The following is a 23,231-nucleotide window of genomic DNA, read 5'->3' as shown; positions in this document are numbered from 1 at the left end:
GTGCCTCGGTTTTTAAGTCACGGTACGGTACGGTTCATAGTTAAGGGGAAATTTAAAAAAACTGCTTGTTTGTCAACAACAGAGAATGGCCGTAGATTAGCAGCAATGAAAACACCAATAAACTTGGTTATGGCATTTGCATTTCTGAATTCCCAGACAGGGGATGTTGAAATAGTGTGAAATAGGGTTTGCACATCTCGTTTTTTTTTTCCACTGCAACAGTGATAGTAACACCTGGATGGTGCCTTTTCAAATGCGTTTCTGGCAAAAATACTATTCGATATTCGCTGAGAAGTATTCGAATAACATTCGAAAATCGGTCAATCAAGAACCCCCCAAGCACGCACGCACCTCGGATGCACGCACACACAATGACACAGGGAGAGGCTTTTATGATTTGTATGAAATCAATCAGTTTATTTCAACAACTGCAACATCAAAATTATTTCAACGTGGGTTTAGGCAGATAGATTTATTTATTTTACTGAACACAGCCTGCATGACGGTGAACTAGACACGTCAAAAAAATAACTTCACACGGTGTGTCTTTTTACAATTTATTTGTTACCAGCATTCGTAGTGTTGATCAGCAGAGAAATAGTCCGCCAAAGACGTTGACGTCGCTTAGCAACCGAGGACGCTATTCACCACCGGAAGTTGTGAAGGACCCATGCAAGTCAACGGAGCGTTCAACAGCAGGGCGTTGCTAGACCTAGAGTTTTACTGGGGCACAGGCCCCCAACTGCCCACATTTTTTTTTTTACGTGTGCACAATATGAAATATATGGATACAGAAGGGTATGTACGAGCTTCAAAATTGTTGTCACTGTCATACTGTAGGCTATATTAAAGCACTGGTAAAGGTAAGACGCAAAGATGGATTCATGAGTACCGTACAATTATATTTATTTAAACACATACACATCTCAAAGATTTACAAATAAGGTAACTGACAAATAAACAAAAAGTCTCTTTATGACCTTCACCTCTTTATCAGGAGAAGTCTACACATCTATATTTATTTAGAAGCTGTGTGGAAACAGCATCATTTTGCCAGAACGACATGTACTAAAAAGGCAAGAAACAAGGTTTAAAACTAATAGAATTTCTGACTTAAGGTGAGGTGGCTCATTGCCACCAATCAACCTGGAAAATGTTATAGAACCATCAAAGCTCTTAAATTAAACTAAATAAGGCCATACACTACTGCATAGAGCCTTTTTAAATGATTATTTTTTCACTATTAAGCTGTATCGCCGCGCCTTCATGGTGGCAAAGCGGTCAATAACGTGGCTTTGACTCACTTTGCATAGTTGCTCCTTTTCAATGGACAAAAGAGAAAGTTGGTGAAGCCTTCCTTGCCCCATGGTTGACCTAAGCCAGGTGTGGAGCCTTCTCGACACACTGAAAGATCGCTCACAACTACAACTGTTTACAGGAATTGTGAGTGCAATGATCTGAATTATCTGTGTCAATGTTGGGATCATTGTTGGATCCAGTATGTTAAAAACACCCTGTATATCCATAATTTCCTTTTTTGTGTTAAGGAAGTTTTTGTCTAAAACTTACTCAAGTTTTGAAGACAGACAATTTTTCATTCATTATTCATTTTCCGCGTGTGTGCGTGCACGCATGGTGTGTGTGTGTGTGTGTGCTATAAAACTACAGGCTACAGATGCTCAGTATTGAAAACTGGTGCTAATTATGTGGGCAACATTCTTTAACAGCAATCAAGTTGTCATTGTTTGTGTCAAACAAGTTGTGAATTTGTTGTAACGTTAAAAAAGGAGATGAGTTACTCTGGGCTTTTTCCAGCTCCCGTGGTTTCCAACGAAACATGATCAACAAAAAAACAAGGAATTGAAAGCTACTTACAATATGCCTAGGTTACATTAATTTCCCCTGATGGCAGCAATGTTCAACTTTCAGCTGGAATTCACGGTACATCAAAACCACGTGTCTTCTTTAGATTTAAGTTCCCTTTATTTATTCACACAGTTCAGCAGCGGCATTTATTCAGAATCAGAGCCCAAATTAAAGCTGCATTTAGGGCGACTATCACTACCCAGCAGAAAAATAGATGCACTATAAATGGTTTTGTATAGCAGTCACAAACATGAGCATAGTTGTGGAAATGCTGGTGTTAGAAAACATAGTTGACGGGAATTAAAGTGCTGCACATCGACTGTACAAATGTAGATTATTCATCACAAGAATTTTAATTCAGAAATCGAATAGGCTAATAAACTCTGAATTGTGAGATAAAATTCAGCATTCTGATAATAAAGTCAGAATACTTGGATAAAATCTGAATTCTGATAATTAAATCCAGCATTAAAGGTTAATTTAAGAAGGTTCTCACCAGTCATTTGTCGCCTGGTCGCAGTGTCAAGTTTTTTTTTTAAAGTAGTTCACTAGTCGTAGCGTGCAAATAAATTGCAGTGTCAGAATTCTGAGAATTTTGTCAGCATTCAGATTTCCCAGAATTCTCTTACACTGCAAATTAAAGCGCTACTACTAGCAAACTAGTTTCAGCGTGACTGGAGAGAACTTCCTTAAATTAACCTTTAATGCTAGATTTGCATCAACGCTATTGTGTGAATTAGTATGGTTCTCTTTCATGGAAGCCGGAAGTGGGAGATTCCTTATTTTTTTTACCATTATTGTTTTATTAACCAATTTCTCCTACAGGGGATTGATAAAGTTCTATCTAGACTATTGAACAGAAAGAAACACTTGGTCATACTTTACACACTTTCAGAAGAGTCACGTGGACGAATCCGTAAATAACTGATTTTTGTCATTGGTTGTTGCGTTAAATCTTACCCAGATACAATAGGGCTATTTTCTGATTGGCTTTTATGTAGCCCCTTTCGTTTTTTGATTGGCTGGTAAGAGGCAGACTCGACTGAAGACTCCCGAGGCAGCAGGAGATGCACTTGATGAATCCTGCCAATTCCATAGCGAGAGCGGCGCTTCTGCAGATGAATTTACCGGTAATAATGATCAATGGAATTTTACTGGGGCACTGGAGACTTTTACTGGGGCACGTGCCCCAGTAAAAAGGGGCTGACGACGCCTCTGAGAAGAGCCGTGTAATAAATAACGATAGTCACATTCATTATTCGATATTCTACGTGACTCGAGGATCGTTGCCCATCCCTAGCGTGTGCATGTTAAAGTGCTGTACGTAGACCCGGAGAGCCCTCTCCATAGCCGGAGAGCATCCAATATTTTTTAACTAACCGTCGACGCCATGGACCTATTGGTCGACACAACGGAGACGGCAAGGGCTGTGATTGGTCCTCTAACAAATTCATTTCCGGAATAACTTCTCCGGTTTGACTTTGCACCTTAATAACTTTGTACATTGTTTACTTTGCACCTTAAGGACCAATTAAACACCAAATAAGATTTGAAAAGCTTTGGAAGTTTATTTACAACACTGCTTACATGGTGTAGTCAACAGGGACTCTCTAAATCGACGCCACTTCGACCTGGGCGGGACTTTACGTCCTACGTCACTCGCTATGGGTGTGCATGTGTGCGCATAGCCGTCACTCGCGATGGGTGTGCATGTGAGAAAGGTTTTGGCTTTAATGTCTATGGGTTGGTAATAACGGTTCTGATGATTTTTCTGATGGAAAAGTGGTCTTTTATTTCCATAATCTTTGTTCAGTGAACGCATAAACCCGTTTGTTAGTTAGCAGTTAAACAAAATGCGATCTCTTTGTTTACAGTTACCAACGACCAACTGATGATTGGGGGTTCGATTCCCTAGTGATGCAAGGTTTTTTCTTTCATTTTGGACTGCACACACATCGCGAGTGACGGATACTCGCACAATGTACACACATCACTGTCTTTACAATTTCTAGGCAACCGAAGTTTAAAGATTGTCAAGTGGTTAACTCTTGAATCGCATGTACTAAGACCTGATGGGTTAGTGGTCAGAGAGCAACTCATTAACGCGGGGATAAGGGGTTCGATTCCTTAATGAAGCTCGTTTTTTTCTTTCATATTGGACTGGATGTTTGTATGCCATTTTGCGTAACTTGTAGTTTATGATTAAGAAATGTTACTGGGGTTAAGGTTAGGGTAACGCTAAGGGTAAGACACAAAGTGTTTTTGCAACACAATATTTCTTACAATAACAAAGTCCAAAGTTTTGATGACTCCAGTAGGAAACTTAAGATACCTAGAGAAATGCGTGAGTGCTCACAAAACATCAACAAGTCAGCAGTGTGGTACAGGGTGATCATTTCTGATATACAGTACAAAAGCTGAAACTATTAGCCAGGAGTGGGAAAGATGCAGACGCAGACGTGGGAAGCAATAAGACGCACCAACACACAGTTGCCTGTTGCAAAATGGTTCAGAGTTTAATAGAAATAGTTAGGGTTAGCTGGTATGGCGATAGTCTAATGTTAGCTTAGTTCGTGTTGTTTCGTCATGTTAATCGCTGGTAATAGTAAGTCATTTGTAGAAATATAGCCTATCATCACAGACTGTAGGAATGTCACCCACCCTCCATCGCGTACGACACTGACGCTCGTAATCTGTAGTGCAAGGGAGTTCGTGCACAGATCCCTGAGACAAACGGCTACGCGCACACATGCAAACCCATAGCGAGTGACGTAGGACGTAAAGTCCCGCCCAGGTCGAAGTGGCGTCGATTTAGAGAGTCCCGTAGTCAACATATAAGATAGATCTGGCGGCGAATTGCATTGCGTATCCGACCTCCCAACGGAGAGCTGCTGAGGGGTCTCCGTAGTTACGGAGTCGGATTAGTCGGAGTAGTATATACTCTGGCTAAACGGTCCGGCTGGAACTCCGTCTTCAAGTTTTAAATTCCGCACCGCCAAATAAGCCTTTACATTCGCCATATTAAAGCTATGTACGTCACATTTACGTACCGCGGTACACCTCTGTAACCGCTTTGAAGTGCCTGTACCGTGACGGTTCGGTTAAATTACGTGTACCGTTAAGGACCGCTTCGTCCGGTCCCGGAGTTGTTTCGTCCGTCAATGGGTCCGTCGCCTCTGAGCTTACGAATCCGGAGTGGGAGAAACGGAGTAATACCACCGGAAATCGAAGCGGCAGTAGAGTCAAAAGTCAGACCATTCGCGAAAGTAGATAATAGTAATATAATATCTGATATGTATATATATTGTGTTTAACGTTTTATACTTATATTATACTATACTGTATACCTGACCTTTTTATTTTATGTTCCCCTGCTTTGGCAATGAGTTGTAACTGGTCATGTAACAACATTTTGTGGAGATAATCTGCGGGTTGGTGAGGGGTGTCACATGCCACCGCACACTTTTTGCACTTTTTTTTGCCGATTTCGGATGACACAAAGCAAAATCATCTCTACAGATGTCATGTTTGCGATTGTCGATGCCGTTAATTTGTGAAAGTTTCACAAATTAACGGCATCGACAATCGCAAACATGTCACTGCCCTCTAGAGGATTTATTGCGTAACATCCATAACAACGCTGAAACCAGACGGAGGTATGAAGGGTAGTTCCGGAGGCAACGTTTGGGGCGGACGGTCGAATTTCGTCCGGATCCGGGGGTATGACTCACCCTTTACACCCCTAGTATGGATCCATTCTTCCGCCTTTTACGACAATGTGTTCAATGGGCATTGAACGTGTGTTATTGTAGGCCTACATCTGTTATCCTTGATATTTAGTGTGGTGGTTTTACGAATGGGCAATATTAATTTACTTTACAAAATCAGTACAGACAAGGTCTGTTTTGTTCACCTGAATGTGGTCACCTTCTACTGGGCTACTGCATGGCATATACCTATACCTATACATTACACTCTTCGTCCACTAGGTGTAATCTAAATACTGTAAAAGAAATAATAAGTCCACATTCACTCCGGCAGCAGTCTAATATATTAAGGTGAAAATAAGGTGAGCTTACAGTGTTGAATTACACATGGATGGAACACCCGATGCACCCTCCTGGTGTAGTGAAGTGAATTCACAGCGCATAGAAAGATCCTTAGTGGACTGGTGTGGTCTGACTGGTTATCGTTGATTGGGTGAAGGAACTTCGTACTTACTGGCTGCGAGAATCAAGAGGAGGACCTAATTTGAATGTTACCAAAACATGCTATTGAACCTGTTCTTTGACGTGTTAATACCATGTTAACACGGTTGTAGAGTTGAAGAAAAGCAGCGTAAAAGACAGCGTTTTGAACAATTACAACATATTTTTTTATGTAGACTCTAAGGAATACAGGTCTTCAAAGTTTTGACACTTTGACCCTTACATGAGGTACACATACACGCATGTATGCACGCACGTGCACGCACTCTCTCACAGGCGGTACACATGCACAAGCATGCACTCACACAAGGAGTACAGACATACACACACACACACATTCACACAAGAGGTACACACATGAACACAAACACACACATTCACACAAGAGGTGCACACACACGTACACCCTAATGTACGTGTGTACATTTGGGTGCACACACGTACATTCAGGCACTATTCTTTAGTGTCACTTGTCAAGGATCGCTGTGTTGTGTTTAACGGGCTACTCCGCCCCTGGCCTGGTCCCTGATTCGTTGTTGGGTGTGTTTCCGCGATGACCTGCAGGTACATCGAGTACATGTGCGACATGATGGCGGAGGAGCCCATCACGCCCCACAGCAAGCCCATAGTAATCCACTCCATCACCATGACGCCCGTGCCCCTCTTCAACAAGCAGCGCAATGGCTGCCGACCCTTCTGTGAGGTGTACGTGGGGGACCAGCGGGTCCTAACCACCTCGCAAGAGTACGACCGCATGAGGTGAGGCTACGCACGCACACAACCCTTCTACAGCCATGGAAACGCATGCCCGGTCAAGCACCGTGAAGCTGTACACACCCTGAAACTCCCTTAGCCTCGGTCTCCCTGTCCCTCTCTCTCTTCCCTCTCCCAAATTGAAATTATTTTTTATTGGCATTGGAAACTCACATTTAGCGATCTGCAGCACATAGATAGGAGACAAATGTTAAGATGGAAAAATAATAAATAATATCACATAAAATGTATACAGTGAAAAAGTGCTTGACTCATACTTTAGTATTCCATTGTGATCCAGGTTGTCTGTAAAAATGTTTATGATGAATTGTATCAGGAATCTCTCTCTCTCCCCCCTCGCAGGGATTACAAGAGCGAGGACGGTTGTGCAGAGATCCCCCTTAACGTGACGGTCCAGGGAGATGTCCTGGTGGTCATCTACCACGCCCGGTCCACACTGGGAGGACGTCTGCAGGCTAAGGTACACAAACACGAACGCACTGGCACACACACACGCACTAGGGCTGTCACTTTTTATTCGAAGTTCGAATATTCGTTCGAAGGTGGGGTGAAAAGTTCGAATTCGAAGTGTAATTCTCCATTCGAACTGTAAAAATGCGCTATCAAGAAGAGAGCGGCGAGTGGCTTCTCCTCAATAAAGCGGCCCTCCTGGATCCCCGCTTCTCCCGGTTAGTCCACCTTTCCCCTGCACAGAAACATCTCGTATTCAAATGTATTCGAATTAATTATGGACATTCGAAATTCGTTCGAATTTCATTTTTGGAAAAAGTGACAGCCCTAACACGCACGCACGCACACGCACGCACGCGCGCGCGCAGGCATGCAAATCATTAGGCATGATGACCAACTGTGAGCGGTGTGCACAAACTGCGAGTCCACACCAATGTGGAGGACGATAACAGACCATATATGGCCTGGTTGTGACTGTCGGTGATGTTTACTAATGGAGCTTCACGGTCACTATAAATTCATATTAGAGATGCTAGCACACTGCCCCAACAAACGCCTTGCCAAAAGTGTGCCATTGCTGACCAACCTTTCAAATCGTTGTTTTCATACATTCTACATGCTATAGCTGGGTGTTGGTGTATCGTTTTGGGGCGGTGTGGCCTTAAATCCCACGCAGACACGTGGAGCTCTGTAACCTGCAGTCCACACACTGGTCGATGAAAGGGATCAGAGAACCAAAGATGAAATTCATGATTGTGACCAATATGACAATAAAGGACCGTTTTTTTCGGCGGATGTCATGGTTTTTCTACAGATGGCGTCAATGAAGATGTTTCAGATCCAGTTTCACACCGGTTTCGTTCCCAGGAACGCCACCACTGTCAAGTTTGCCAAGTAAGAGCTCAAAATGCCCGGGTACAAGAACTTGAGTTACTATGGTAATGTGAGCCGATGGACACTTTCTCAATGGTGTGTGGTTTTGTGTGGTCGTGTGTGCGCAGGTACGACCTGGACGCGTGTGACATCCAGGAGAAGTACCCGGACCTGTTCCAGGTGCAGCTGGACATAGAGGTGGAGGCCCGGGACCAGCCCAGCAGCAAGCCCCCCCCCTGGGACAGTTTCCAGACCAAGGGACTCAACCCCAAGATCCTCTTCTCCTCCCGCGACGAGCAGCAGGAGATCCTCAGCAAGTTTGGTAGGACGACCCCCCCCACCCCCTCCTCGCGGAGCTGTTAGTGTGGTCCGTCAGGCCGCTTCCTGACCCCTGACCCCTGACCCTGCCTTTAAAATATGTCAACACAATCCATATGTGGGGTGGACCAATACAGCAACGGGGCGGGGGGGGGGGGGGGGGGGGGGAGGAGAAGTGTGTCGCAACACATTTCTTTCAGACTTTGAATTGCAGTTGGTCAACATGACGCGAGAGTGAATACCTAAAATGGGAGTGGTGTTCTGTAGCCTCTTATCCTTGTTTCCTTTGTTGTGTGCAGGGAATGGGTTAACCTACCGACTGTTTGTGCTTGTCACTTGGTTCTATGAACATCCTTACTGTACCGACGGCGATATATATCGTTGGTCCTCTTTCGTCTGACACATGCACTTATTATAAGTCGCTTTCGGTAAAAGCGTCTTCTGAACGCCCCGAATGTAAATGTGTTGCGTGTGTTAATGCCGGGTCTCACGGCCCTCCCCTCCTTCCCTCCAGGTAAACCAGAACTCCCCCGCCAGCCCGGGTCCTCTGCCTTCTACCACTCAGAGTCCCCCCAGCCCACCGCCCAGACCCCGGAAGACCCCGCCCCCCCGGCAGACCCCGAGTCCCCCACCGACTCCAACGCCAACCACTTCTTCCAGACGCTGGACTGGGAAGGTAGCGCCCCCTCTGCTTTATCAGTTGATCTCATGTCTTCTTACACCGACGCGTTCACCCCCAAATCACCCTGATACTATTATACATTACATTTACATTATACCTTATGTATTTAAATGTAGGGCATATGCAGATGCTTTAATCCAAAGCTAGCATTTTTAAACACACACCGACGGCGGATTCAAACACACACGGCGAGAGCAGTTTGGATTAGGCGTCTTGCTCAGGGACACCTCGAGGATCGAACTAGCTACCCTCCGCTTACAATTCAACCCGCTCTACGTCCTGAGCCACTGCCGCCCACCCGCCCAATAATAGCAATAATATTATTATGGATTGATGATCATTTTATTATTAATATTAACAACAAAGTTCCTTGCAACAAAGGTATATGCCATGCAGTAGCCCAGTAGAAAGTGACCACATTCAGTTAAATATTAACAAAATATTAACAATTAACAACAGGAACTTCTGTCCATCTGGGAAAGTCACTTAAACAACCGTTGCTGGTCGTGTATCATCAGCGTATTGTTCACCCCATCCTGACCGTGGGTCTATTTTCAATTGTTCCATCGCCAGATATCAGTGGCAACCCGGAAGGCTCTGACAGCCAGGGAGTCGGGACTCTGGACGACCACGATGACCTCAGTGACCAATCTGAGGTGGAGTCCTACTCCTACTCGGGGCCCAGCGGGGAGGCCCTGTCCCGGGACCCCAGCGAGCCGCTGTTCGATGCCGACTTCCAGGTAGGCCCCGGATCTCCTGATGGAGGGCTGTCTCAAATGGCCACGTCGAAGTTTAACGTCTCCAAAGGCACCCCAGGGATCATGTGTTTACTGGCCAATCAGAATGAAGCCCTGACCGACTGAGAGAGAAACTGGGCAGGAGCTCAAAGTCTCGTTCTTTGATCCTTATTACTCTGCTTAAGGTGTTTTAGATGATGAAGTGTCCTGTTTCTGTGCCTAGTTGTGGAGTTCCAATGAGAGCGGGAATAGTAGGAGTTGGAGCAAAGGTTTATGCGTACGAACTGTCGTTGTATGCAGCATTAGGACCCCCGTTCACAAGCTGCAACCAACTATATAACCAACCCTCCCCCCTTCCTCCCAGACCCCCGCTCCCATTCCCCCGGAGTCTCCCTCCAGTGACACCGCCGACCTCTTGGGCCTGAACTCTGACCCCAGGGCACCGCCCACTTCCTCCTCCGTCGCAGCCAACGCCACCACCACCTCCTCCTCCTCCTCCTCCGCTCCTCACCAGGGGGAAATGAAGGCGGCCTCCAGTAACAGCGACCTCCTCAACGACCTGTTTGCGCCCCCTGCTGGCCTCGCTGGGGAGGCGCAGGAGGACTTGTTCTTTGGTGGAGCCGCAGCCCCCGCACCTAAACGTAGGCCGGCCTGTTTTGTGTGCTGTACTAATGATTTATTACATATAAGACGGTACTGCTTCACACGTGTGTCTGTAGCGTCCCCTCTGTTCGCAGAAGGGTTGACGGTCCTGGTTTTGCGTCATCCGTTGGTCTGAGCGGGGAAACGTGACGTCAATGACCTGACTTCCCTTTTTGTGGAGAGACAGAGTTGACGTTGTTGACCCTGATATTTTAAGTGGATTCGTAAAAACTAGTGCTGTCAAGCAATTAAAATACTTAATCGCGATTAATCGCATTAATGTCAGTTAACTCGCGATTAATCGCATTTTTTTTTCTATTCTAATATCCCTTGATTTCGTGCTGCTAGCCTTTTAGTGAGATCAGAGAGTGTTGAGAAGGACAGTAAGAAGAGAAACCCGCAGTGAATTCAACCCGGTCCACTTGACATCGGGTTGGTGCATGATAGTGGTTGGCCTACCGTAAAACTTCAATAGCCCAGGCTTTTATTTGTTTCAATCACTGAACTTTCGAGCAAAACTCTTGCTCAGTAAAGATGGGAAACTAACATTTATTATTTAAACCAGTATGAATATTCCTACCGTACGTAGGCCTATACACATTAACAGGCTATCGAATCACACACACACACACACACACACACACACACACACACACACACACACACACACACACACACACACACACACACACACACACACACACACAGTGGCGGAGTGGTAATCGGGGGAATTCCCGGTGGGCCGATAACGATTCGGGGCCGTCGGGCTAATTACTGCGGGATAACAATATTGCGTTTATAAAAGTTCCTTGCAGCGCCGTCCGGCAGCCTTGAGCTGTGCGCCCGCAACCTCTCACTCACTCAACAGACGCAACACTCACAAACTGTCAACATCGCAACCAAGTCGATTTGTCTAGAGGGGAGTAACTGAGCTGCCCCTCCCAGAGTGCTACTGCCCAGGTGGGCCTTGAACTGCGATTGGTCAGAAAGAGGTAACAACTAATGACATCATTGAACACAACGCTCAAACAGAGTGACACACAAACACACACACACACACACACTTTTAAGGGGTTTTTCACCCGCTCCGTATCCTTGCTTGCCCCAACAAGTTTGTGCGCGTGCTTGTTGTTTTGTTTCCGGTGTAGATCCGCTATGGTGTTGTAGTTTTTGCTAGACAGCAGGTGAAAAAACGACAACGTTTGCCAAGCCAAAAGAGCATTAATCGCGCGATAAAAAAATGAACGCCGTTAAAATTGGTTTGCGTTAACGCCGTTAATAACGCGTTAAACTGACAGCACTAGTAAAAACACAATGTACTGTATCCCAGCCATGCTATTAGAAAAGTATTGAAACACACAGTTTCTCAAACAAAATCCACTGAAAGATGGAACTGATACAACCCAATACAAACCGTTTTACAACTAAATGCCTATTTTTGTTGACCCACGATTATTGATCCATTTATTTCCTACTCCCCCTCAGTCATGGGGGACCTGTTCGACCCGTTCGGGATGGGCTCGGGGCCCGGGGCCGGCCAGGGCGTGGCCTCATCCCGGCAAGCCTCGGGGCCAGACCTGTTCGGGGACCTCCTGGGGGCGGACGGGGGCGGTCCTACCCAGTCCCACCCGGGCGCCTCCAACAACGCCAGCCTCTTCAACCTCAGTAAGATGCCAGCCCCCCTGGAGCGCCTCAGACCGGCATGACAGCACCCAGATGTTAGACCAGCAAAACAACACCCAGATGTTCATAGACCAGCATCACCATACCCAGATGTTCGTAGACCAGCTTCTCACACCCAGCTGTTAGACCAGCATCACACACCCAGTTGTTAAACCAGCATCACCACACCCAGATGTTAAACCAGCATCACCACACCCAGATGTTAAACCAGCATCACCACACCCAGATGTTAGACCAGCATCACAACACCCAGATGTTAAATCAGCATCACCACACCCAGATGTTAAATCAGCATCACCACACCCAGATGTTAGACCAGCATCACAACACCCAGATGTTAAACCAGCATCACCAGACCCAGATGTTAAACCAGCATCACCACACCCAGATGTTAGACCAGCATCACAACACCCAGATGTTCATAGACCAGCATCACCACACCCAGATGTTTGACCAGCATTACACACCCAGATGTTAAACCAGCATCACCACACCCAGATGTTAAACCAGCATCACCACACCCAGATGTTAAATCAGCATCACCACACCCAGATGTTAGACCAGCATCACAACACCCAGATGTTAAACCAGCATAACCACACCCAGATGTTAAACCAGCATCACCACACCCAGATGTTAAATCAGCATCACCACACCCAGATGTTAGACCAGCATCACAACACCCAGATGTTAAACCAGCATAACCACACCTAGATGTTAGACCAGCATCACAACACCAAGATGCCTACCAATTCTAGAAATACAGTTTTTGTGTGTTTTATACCAATGTAATTTCTTGGTAGAGTAACATTTTTTTTTAGGTATGTAAAGAAAAGCTTTTGGGAGGGGGTCTCACCTGGCATTGTTACTACGACTACCTAGGCGCATTCAGAAGGTTGAGTGCTGCAACAAACTCTGTGTATGTGTGTGTGTGTTCCTAACAGACACGCTGGGTAAGGAGCCTCCCAAGATGACCACCTCTGCCAGTCAGCCGGACCTCCTGGCCGGCTGGGATAACTGGTCTGGTGGCTCCAGCACTGGTCTGAGCACCGCTCCCAGTAAGCCCATTTACCCCGGTTCAGGTGAGAAGAGCTCTTATTGGACACTCACTCACTCACTCACTCACTCACTAACAGGCACAGTACATTCAACACATCTATCTGAATTGACCAATAAGAGGCTTCATCTTGTGTGTGTGTGTGTGTGTGTGTGTGTGTGTGTAGCTCCAGGAGTGTCCTCCTTCTCCAAGGCCAAGTCTCAGAGCTTTGATCCATTCGCAGACCTGGGGAACCTGGGCTCCAGTCTACCTGGTGAGGAGCCCCCTCTCCCTCTATTCCCAACAATGAACTTGGAAATGCCATTCATGATGCTTGAGTCCACAGACGTCACCGACCCTTTATAGGGGATATAGCACTGATTAAAACCTGCAGGCAGTAGAGCCCTCTAGTGGGCCTCCAGGGTACTGCAAGTGGGTGGCCAATTTGTTGTACTGCAGGTGGGTGGCCAACCACAAACAACTCATACTAATAAAACACATTTCTTCTTATAAAAAATATATTTAAATATTGTGTTTTTAATTTCTGTAATATTTATGTTGATATTATATGTAAGTAAACATAAGGCGTCTATTGATAATTGGCTTATAGTTGGGTGCCACAATACCCTATTAACATTTTGGCTGCAGGCCGCAAACACTTTTAAATGTTCAGGTCGGGCCTCCGGTCGGCATGGCAATGTGCGTCTCGGAGAATCTGATCTGTCCAGTGGGCTACAGAAGGGGAAGCCTCACCCCTCACCTAAACCTTATCCATGGAGCACTGTCCTTTCAACACAAAGTGCTTCGCTTTGTATCGAAAGGACTGAACAGGAACACAAAAACTGCTCAGCTCAGTACCACGGGTAGGCCCATCGCAGGGCGGCCTCTGAGCAGAACGTGTCATCATGGCCTCACCCACTGGGCCATCCCCTCCGGTGCATCTGACGCAGATGCAGTATGAATGCAGAGTCTATGATTGCCTTCCAACCTGCAGCATCTCCTTTCAGGTTCATCCGGTCCGTCGTTTAACGCCAAGACAGCTTCTGCCGCCGCCTCCTCGTCCTCCTCGTCCTCCTCCTCCTCCAAGCCGCAGCAGAACCAGGCCTGGCAGACGGCCCGGCCCGGCCCGGCCCAGAACAAGGCCCAGAACAAAGCCTGGATGTCGGGGCCGGGGGCCGGCGCCGCGGGGTCCGGCCACGGCTCCGGGGCCAAGGCCCAGCCCTCGGCCGCGCAGACCTCCAAGCCCAACTACAACCTCAGCTTCTCCAGTGTGATCGGGGGCCGGGAGGAGCGGGGGGTCCGCGGGCCCACCTTCGGTAGGACCGCAGACATGATTTGGAAAGCATCAGCGCAGCGTGGTCGTTAGTGTGACCGTTTGCTGTCCTCTGTTTTGAGATCTGAAACAACATGGTGCGTCAGAGGATTCATAGTTGATGTATTTCCTTAAGGGGAAGCCAAACGATCAGGTTGAGTGAGTCTCCGCCCACTGTCACAATGTAAAAAATGGCTTCTGTTACATTTAGGGGCAGGGCTTTTAAGTGAGGCAGGTTTTTCGCCCCTGCCTCACTTAAAGCCTCCCCCCCCTCCTTCCGAGAACTCTTAGCCCACGAAGGCTGATTTATTTTTTACATCATAGTGTTATCGGTGTTAATATCGCTGGCATCCCAATTGTATCGGAGAGAAGGCAGGGGTTCCCTTCCCCTTGACCTCGGCCTTCAGTTTCTACCGTGCTGAACCCCTCCTCATGTACTCCTCCTCCTCCTCCCCGCTGGCGTCCAGGGGTGCCCAAGCCCAAGGTGAAGGAGGACGACTTTGAGGAGCTGCTGTCCACGCAGGGCTTCGCCTCCAGGCCCGACCGAAAGGGCCCGCGCACCATCGCCGAGCTGCGGCGACAGGAGCTCACCCGGGACATGGACCCCCTTAAACTACAGGTGACCCGGGGAGACGCACACACCCACACCAAGCCAAAGCATAGCACACCACAGCATACCACGCCACAGCACGACACACCACACCCATCGTATCATGTCTGTGTACCAGGGCAGGGTGCAACGATGCAGAGGGTCAATGAGTCACCAGGGTTTATATTTGTTTGATCAAATGACTCAACGTGAAGAGTTTGTCTTTCGCCCCTCGTTCTGACCCCTGATGACTACAACGTGGAGCGAGGGCCAGTAAAGATTGTCGTTAGCCAACACACACACACACACCCGCGCTCAAACACACACACACTCGCGCTCAAACACGAGCATTCCCGCTTAAACACACGAGTCTGGCTGAGCGGAAATGGACAGCGTCTTTAGCGCTAGCGTCGGATTCCACCGCGACTCCTCCCCTTTCCTGTCGCTGGCGTTCCCGTATTGTGCTCCCCCTCAAACTCGGACACTAGGCAGTATGGCGGGTTGGTGTGGATTTGGCACATCTTTTGACATTGATTTAACCAATGAACCGATCCGTTCCACTTCACAATAGCACCTACGGTATTTGTTTAACAGCGTTCTACAAGAACCACGCATAAATGTTAAAACGTCTGTCGTTTTGATAGGTCCCGTGAGCTCCTCAAAAGTGTATGGTGTTGTCTTGACATCATTGTGAGAAAGAAACAGACGATGTTTGTTCTTTTCAACTATAAAAGGATCTTCACATAGGCGACATGCATCGTTTTTTGTGGCGTTTGCGGTTGGGATTGAGCCATCTCTCTGACAACCTCTGAACGTGAAGACGTTACATCAAAATAATTTCCCCCCCGGCACTATTTTGCATGGACACCGCTGCTGCTTCCAGGGGTTAGCCCCGCCCTAGACGATTGTGATTGGTTTAAAGAAATAAAAACAGGCCAGCCCAGTTTCCCTCTGGATAGACGGCTCTAAATAGCGTGGTTCCACCATTCTACTTGCTGTAGTTTGGTCTGGCTTTGCAAGACTAAAACACACACACACACACACTCACTCTCAAACACACAATCACTCACTCTCAAACAAACACACACACACTCACTCTCAAACACATACACTCACTCTCAAACACACACACACTCACTCTCAAACACATACACTCACTCTCAAACACACACACACACACACACACATCGACACACTCTCCGACACACACGCACATACACGACACTCTCCAACGCACACACACATTGACACTCTCCAAAACATACACACACAACACACTCTCCAACACACACACAATTACTCTCTGACTCCCTATGACTCACACTCCAGTCCTGTGTGTGTATCAACCCTCTCTCTGTGCCCCTGTCAGATCCTGGACTGGATCGAGGGGAAGGAGCGTAACATCCGTGCGCTGCTGTCGACGCTGCACACGGTGCTGTGGGAGGGCGAGGCGCGCTGGAGGCCCGTGGGCATGGCTGACCTGGTCTCCCCCGACCAGGTGAAGAGGAGCTACAGGAAGGCTGTGCTGGTGGTCCACCCGGACAAGGTACCCGCGCCAACGCCGCTCCTCCCCTTCCTTCCTTCGTTACCGTAGCAACGTCATAGAGGGATGGAGGATTCACAATCACACTCAATCTAATTAATGAGTGAATTTAATGTTATTTATTTTGCATAAATGGGCATTTAGTTTTAATGTCTTGTCAGTTGATACTGAAGTATCTGTAATATGAACTGATGATCATTTTAATTCAGAATATAATACTTTAATTCTGAATGTAATATCGATCTTATTGTTTCCTCTCCGTAGGCGACCGGCAAGCCCTACGAGCACTATGCTAAGATGATCTTCATGGAGCTGAACGACGCATGGACAGAGTTTGAGAACCAGGGCTCCAAATCACTCTTTTAAAAAAAGGAAATCCATATCTTTAAAAAAGATTATAAACCAACGAAAGCAGAAGAAAAAAATAGACCAACACCAACCCTGTCTGGTTCCTCGATGAACTGACCAGGGTGGAGGGGGCTGGACCAAGACCAAGACCCACCCCACCCCACTATGCCCAGACCCGGTCAGGCTGGACTTCTGAGCCCACATTGGGCCAACATTATCGATTGGGGATGGTGTGTTCTTCCTGATGTTCCCCTGAACTCTACCCTCTCTCTCTCACCCCTCACTCTCTCCTCTCTCTCACCCCTCTCTCTCCCAAGGACTTTGACGCAGTGAATCAATACCTCCATAGCCTTACAAGTGGCCATCCTGGAAAGACATATCCTTCTTAAAAAGGGGGGAAGGGGGAGGGAGAGTGGGAGTGTACATTCTGAGGTTTGGTATGACAGACAATCAGACACCAAGAGTTGTCGAATCAGGCAGAAAACAGACTCGCTTTGGGGAAACAAAAAGGGGCCTGCTTTGCATGATGACAGTGGACCAGATAAAACGTTTGTTTTTCGCAAATCAGGGGGAGGGGGGGGCAAACCCACCATGGTGGTTGGCTGGCGATGGCCACTTTGGATGGATGTTTGGAATATACCGGGTCACAACCCCAGCAACAACGACCGAAACGAAAACACAGGTCGGAGGGAAGAATCTGATTAGCTCGTCTGTAAGCAAAATTCAAAAAACCTATCTTCTTAAGTTCCTTCCTCAACGTTCTCGCTGTCTTTGGTAACCTCTGACCATGTCATCCCATCGTCGTCTCCGTGACGACCCTGAGCAGAACTTTTACTGGTGGAGGGGTTGACACGACCACTACTAATTCTACTACTACTTCTACTACTACCATCACCACATACAGTACCACTCCATGGCCGCTTTCCGATGGTCCAAGGCCCTCTTGTGTTGGAAGCGCTCCTCTGACTGCTCGGAGCTGGACCAATCACACGGCTGAAGTGAAACACATGAGGGGCCATGGGGCTGCTATCCGCCGCCACTCGCCATTTTTGTTTTTTGGCCTGGGAGTCTCGTTGACGCCTTCTAATGACCCCCCCCCCCCCCCCCCATATAAAACACGCCCACTTGTCAGTGAGCCCCGCCCACCACCACCGCCGCCTCCATCAGTCCTGTGTGTCGGTCATAGGAGATGAAAAAAGGTTATCAAATTTAAGGAACACAAAGAGAAGAACGATGGCGTCATGGTGACGCCGTCCAACCGGTGAACTCCGGCTTTCTGTTTGTTGTGGTTGCTTATATGTTTGTTTTGATTGTCAGACTGTCTTTGTCTCAGTGTATATATCACCACCATCCCCCCTGGAAGTGTGTGTGTGTGTGTGTGTGTGTGTGTGTGTGTGTCGGACGAAGAAAATAGGACATACTTTCCTTTGCTGAATCACGATGAATTCCTTTGATTGCTCTTTCTAAATGGCCTCCTCTCGTTCCATCTGTGTTCTCACTGTTCCCCCTTTTTTTATCTCACTTTTTACCTCATGGACCAATCAGCTGTTTTCATATTTATTTTAATTGGGGCTTGGGGTTGTGGGTTTTGAGGACATTTATTCATGCAGATTAACGGCGAACTTAATGAAGTAAATGATAGTATACAGATAATATATGTATTGAATGTGTGAGGGATGGCTTGATGATGCTTGATCCCAATAAACCCGTTGGAGGTTTGTATTTTTTTCTCATGCTAAGCCGTTTTCATTCCAAAGCTTTTCTTAAGACAAATATGCTTTCATAAAATATATATATATATATATATATATATATACACATATACACACGCGCGCGCGCATACATACCGATATATCAATGTAAAAAAAAACTTTTCATTTGTTACCCTAGCTTCTTGTCTTTTTTCTTTCGTTCACTTGTTTAATTTTCACATACCATATGCTTTGTTGCCTGGCATTCAGTGGAGACTGATTTGGACAATATCATGTTGGTATTATTAAGAAACAAACTGCTGGTGTTCATCAAAAAACTACATCTTACTAACATGAATGTAGATTTCAATGCAAAAAAAATCCAAATAAACTTTTTGATGTGAGGGATTGTTTTGATGTTTAGCGTCTTCCATCTCGGTATTGTTTTTGAAAAATACTCTAAATTGGCAAAGGCAGGATACCAGGAGTTGGTCCCTAGTCACTGTACTGCGGACTAATTTCTCCAACAGCGATGATACAATATATTTTCTACTTTGCAAGCAGTGACGAGCCGTTTTACCGTAAGGCGGAACAAACCGATCAAAGCTTTAATCGAATGAGAACTTAAAAATCCCATATCATTAATTTTAAGAGTTAATAATTGCAATTGGGGGTACTACTAGAATGGGGTTACATAGCTCTAATCGAATGAGAGCTTAAAGATCCCATATCATGAATTTTAAGTTAATAATTGCAATTGGGGGTACTACAAGAATGGGGTTACATACCTGTATGTTAGAAATACCCCTTATTATTCTCTTGCTGTTAATTTCTGCAAAACCAATTTCAGCATATTTTAAGAATGTTCTGTATCATGTCGATTTGAGGCCCCCCTCCCGAGCATCCTGGTCTGTTACGATTGGTTGGCATATTCACACCCCCGAGAAGTTGTGAACATTGCTGGTAGCCGGGAGGCGGGACTTCTGCACCTCAGCACCGCCCATTGCCCAGTCTAATGTCTAATGTCACACTATTACAAAAGTAAAGTTTGAGTGCAAACAAGCTGGTTTTTTTTATGCACTTATTGGCCCAAGCCCATTGTCCGGACTCACAAACTCAGACTTTATTGCGCGTTCTCGTGAAATTATTAAGGCTTTAGGGCTGTCCCAATGACGAATTCCAAAGGGGGTGAAGGTTTGAGTCCACACTTACCGAGCCTGTTTCCATCAGTGCAGATTTCACCTTAGGGAATATATATTCTATGTATATATATTTTTTTTTTCTAATATCAAATTGCTGAGGTGTCAGCAACATCTTTGTCACTAAACGTTTTCAAGGTAACATGTGCTCTCGTGAAGTGCTGTCCCAATCCCATATATACCTATCTGAGCCCATTTGGCCTCACACACTCACTCACCTGAGATAAATTAGCACCTGAGATCAATTAATTCTGTGTGTCCTTAGTCCTCAGGGGGTCATCCGGGGAACATAGGACCCTTTTTAAAAAAAAAAATGTCGTATGTTCCCCGTTTTTCCCAAAAAGGGTCCTGTGTTCCCCTGTAGCAATACATACCGGGGAACATAGGACCCTTTTTCTGAAAAAGGGTCCTATGTTCCCCACTGTTGCGGGGTAACATAGGACCCTTTTCTGAAAAAGGGTCCTATCTATGTTCCCCGCAATCTATCAATCTTTACGGTAGACTCTCAGCATGGCTAGCAGGCCTACCGTTGCATGGCCCACTTTAGCTCAAGCAGCCCAAAAATTAAATTTGCACAGCAGCTACTTTCTGGTTACCTTGCATTTCAATTTTTTGCTTTTTAAATCTAGGATTACTCATGTTTGTATATTCCGACCCCTGATCATATTGTCTTGCATTGAGGCTTAACTTTTCCTTTTATTATCCTACCTGTTCTTCATTGTATTGTGCACCCTTGTGGAGAGTTTAAAACTCAATGTCATTATACATTCACCTCTAATAACGTTTCATTTAATTTGTTTAATTAGATCTGTTACAGATATCAGTGCTGTACGAAATGTATAAATATATGTTTCAGATACAAAGTGCTGTACAAATATAAATATATATAATAGGCTATATCAAGGCAGAACAAGAACCCAACTACCTTCATTAGAAAGAAACATAAAGCGACCAACAACCATGCATGTTAATAGGCTAAAGAACGGAAACTATTGAGTCGCTGATCTATTGAATAATCACTGGCACACTTTATTTACAAAACATATTTAATTGTCAGCTTAGTCTTGTATTGGACTTCAGGAGGGGAACACAGGAAAAAAAGATACTTAGAAATGTGGGAATATAGGGCTTCACAAGTCTCGAACATGCCACCCCCTCAACTACAACACACCCATGGCATGGAAGACAAACTCTAACCACTGAGCAAATAACCTAGGTTTCCAATTCAGCCCAGGTTTCTAACTTGGACCAGTAGTTAACGTCCTCGACTGACATCCGGGAGACCGCGGTTCAATGCCCCCGCTGCAAGTCCATTTCACTTTCCAAAAGCGTTTCCTAAATACCTATCTTTAACCTTTTAACCTTTATTTTTTGAGCGTCGCGATACACCTCAACTCTTGCACGTTTAAAAAGCAAAGGGAACCATGGTGGAGCCTGCTCTCTGGGTTTGCTTATGAATTAAATAATGAGTTTGTGATCCAAGTTTTATCATTACTCATTGAACTATCTTGGTCCAAGAAAAAGTGACATAATTAACAGAGCAGCCAAAGAGCCGCATGCAGCTCGAGACCTGCAGGTTTGCCACCCCTGACCTAATCTTTTCTCTTCCAGGCCTATTTGCATATGTGCGTCAAACAGCCCGTAGGCCTACATTGGCCTATTTGCCATGGAATTTGGCAGTAATGGTGCCTTTGTGCCTTTGATGCTGCAAAACACTGCAGGATATGCCTATATGACCCCAGGGATTAGGGTGGACGAGTCGGATACTTGTTGTGTGAAGAATGCTCAGATAATTGAAGATAGCCATTTGACTATTTAGTCATTTTGACGTAAAGCGTTTTTTTTCCCCTCCAAGATATGTAAAGTGAAGTGACCGAGGTACAGTCGAGCTGTCAGTCAAACTTCTGAGCCACTACACTGCTGGCTCAGATGAGACATCTGGGCTCTGCACCACAGAATAGGACTTTGAGGAACACTGAGGGGCAGCCATATACTCTCTGCAAGTGGTTTTATATGACTTAATTACAGGGACACTGTGTGCAGTCCTCATAGATGTCCCAGATGATTGAGATTGGATTTGTGAATTGAAGATACTATTCTACCTTTGAGAAGCAGCTTAAGTCTTAATGCATAATGCAGTAACATAAAAGTGAACAGAATTAGTTTAGGTTGACTGTTTTGAGATAGACAAATCTGAAAATGATCGATGTTTCATGAAGCAGTAGCCTACATAAATAAATGTTTTTCCAAATCCAAGGACTAAATTGTATTGACAAAGTGCAAATAAAACCTTTATGGTCCTTGATAAACAGACACAGGTTAGCTGGACTAAATCTACTCTCTCTCTCTCTCTCTCCCTTTCTCTCCCTTTCTCTCTCCTCTCTGCACTGAATATGCTGGTCACTGGGCAGCTGCTCTGTTCATACAGATTTTTATGTTTGCACTCCAAATAATACTGAAATGAAAGTGTAATGTGGAGATGCATTGACCTATGTACAGCTGCTTTGTTTTTAAACAGGTTATGCATCCATACATTACATTTTTATATTGCAATCCTTTTTGACCTGATCTGTAATTTGTTGAATATGAATTCTGAGATTTTACCTCATTATTTTAAAATGCGATAAATTGGTACTTTTATTATTAATCCAAGACGGGACATGTTGGTGTCACAGCAGAAGATACATGCCAGTGGTATAAATTTAAATTCAAATAAGAGTAGGTCCTATTGATCCCCAGTCTCCTGTGCCTGCAGGTTCATAATAATAAAGGTAAATGCATTTATCACAAGATGCGAAGAAGTGCATTGATAATGAAGTCATCCTCAATGATTAGTGACCAGCTGTATTAAGGCAAAGGACAAAGGGCAAAGTGCAGCAAGGAAGTAATGAATGGAATATACTATGTGGGATATGAAATACTTTTCAAACATTTTTTATTCCATTGGATGTATGATTATACATACTAATTAATTAATTTGTGGTATTATTAGAGGCCCAGTGTGTAAAATGTCGTAGCATCTTGCGGTGAGATTGACTGTGCTGTATTGTGGAAGGTGCCAGTGGGTACTTTCACAACGATGTCATCGTCTACGACCTCATTGAGTAGCCAAGTGTCAAGTGATAAGGTTCCTTGAAAGACTGATAAAGTGTAATTGGTTATTAGGTCAGTGAATGTATAACTATAGGCCATAGCTCTCAAGAAAAGTGCCTCCTACCATGAATGTGATGTTTTTTTGCAATGTTTTTCCTACGTCATTTAAATAAATACAAAGCAACCT

At 45.5% G+C, this 23,231-nt stretch overlaps 1 protein-coding gene and 1 long non-coding RNA gene across 2 annotated transcripts in view; one reads left to right on the top strand and one right to left on the bottom strand.

Annotated features, from left to right (window-relative positions):
- gak (cyclin G associated kinase) overlaps window positions 1-19,156 on the top strand; it is a 43,545-nt gene extending 24,389 nt beyond the window's left edge. Inside the window, exons 16-29 of the mRNA XM_060065522.1 lie at window positions 6,639-6,833; window positions 7,191-7,308; window positions 8,113-8,192; window positions 8,300-8,493; window positions 9,004-9,165; window positions 9,745-9,911; window positions 10,273-10,549; window positions 12,036-12,215; window positions 13,178-13,315; window positions 13,457-13,543; window positions 14,277-14,585; window positions 15,049-15,200; window positions 16,540-16,716; window positions 16,978-19,156. Of these exons, the coding sequence (XP_059921505.1) occupies window positions 6,639-6,833; window positions 7,191-7,308; window positions 8,113-8,192; window positions 8,300-8,493; window positions 9,004-9,165; window positions 9,745-9,911; window positions 10,273-10,549; window positions 12,036-12,215; window positions 13,178-13,315; window positions 13,457-13,543; window positions 14,277-14,585; window positions 15,049-15,200; window positions 16,540-16,716; window positions 16,978-17,079 (2,338 nt within the window). The 3' untranslated portion in view covers window positions 17,080-19,156. The remainder of the gene's footprint in view (window positions 1-6,638; window positions 6,834-7,190; window positions 7,309-8,112; window positions 8,193-8,299; window positions 8,494-9,003; window positions 9,166-9,744; window positions 9,912-10,272; window positions 10,550-12,035; window positions 12,216-13,177; window positions 13,316-13,456; window positions 13,544-14,276; window positions 14,586-15,048; window positions 15,201-16,539; window positions 16,717-16,977) is intronic.
- The window catches only part of LOC132467942 (uncharacterized), a 696,489-nt gene that overhangs the window by 64,802 nt on the left and 608,456 nt on the right, over window positions 1-23,231 (bottom strand). The window lies entirely within an intron of this gene.

Source organism: Gadus macrocephalus, chromosome 11, assembly GCF_031168955.1.
Source record: "Gadus macrocephalus chromosome 11, ASM3116895v1".
Classification (NCBI taxonomy): domain Eukaryota; kingdom Metazoa; phylum Chordata; class Actinopteri; order Gadiformes; family Gadidae; genus Gadus; species Gadus macrocephalus.
Note: the sequence above shows the minus strand (reverse complement) of the source record. Positions and strands in the feature narration are given on the sequence as shown.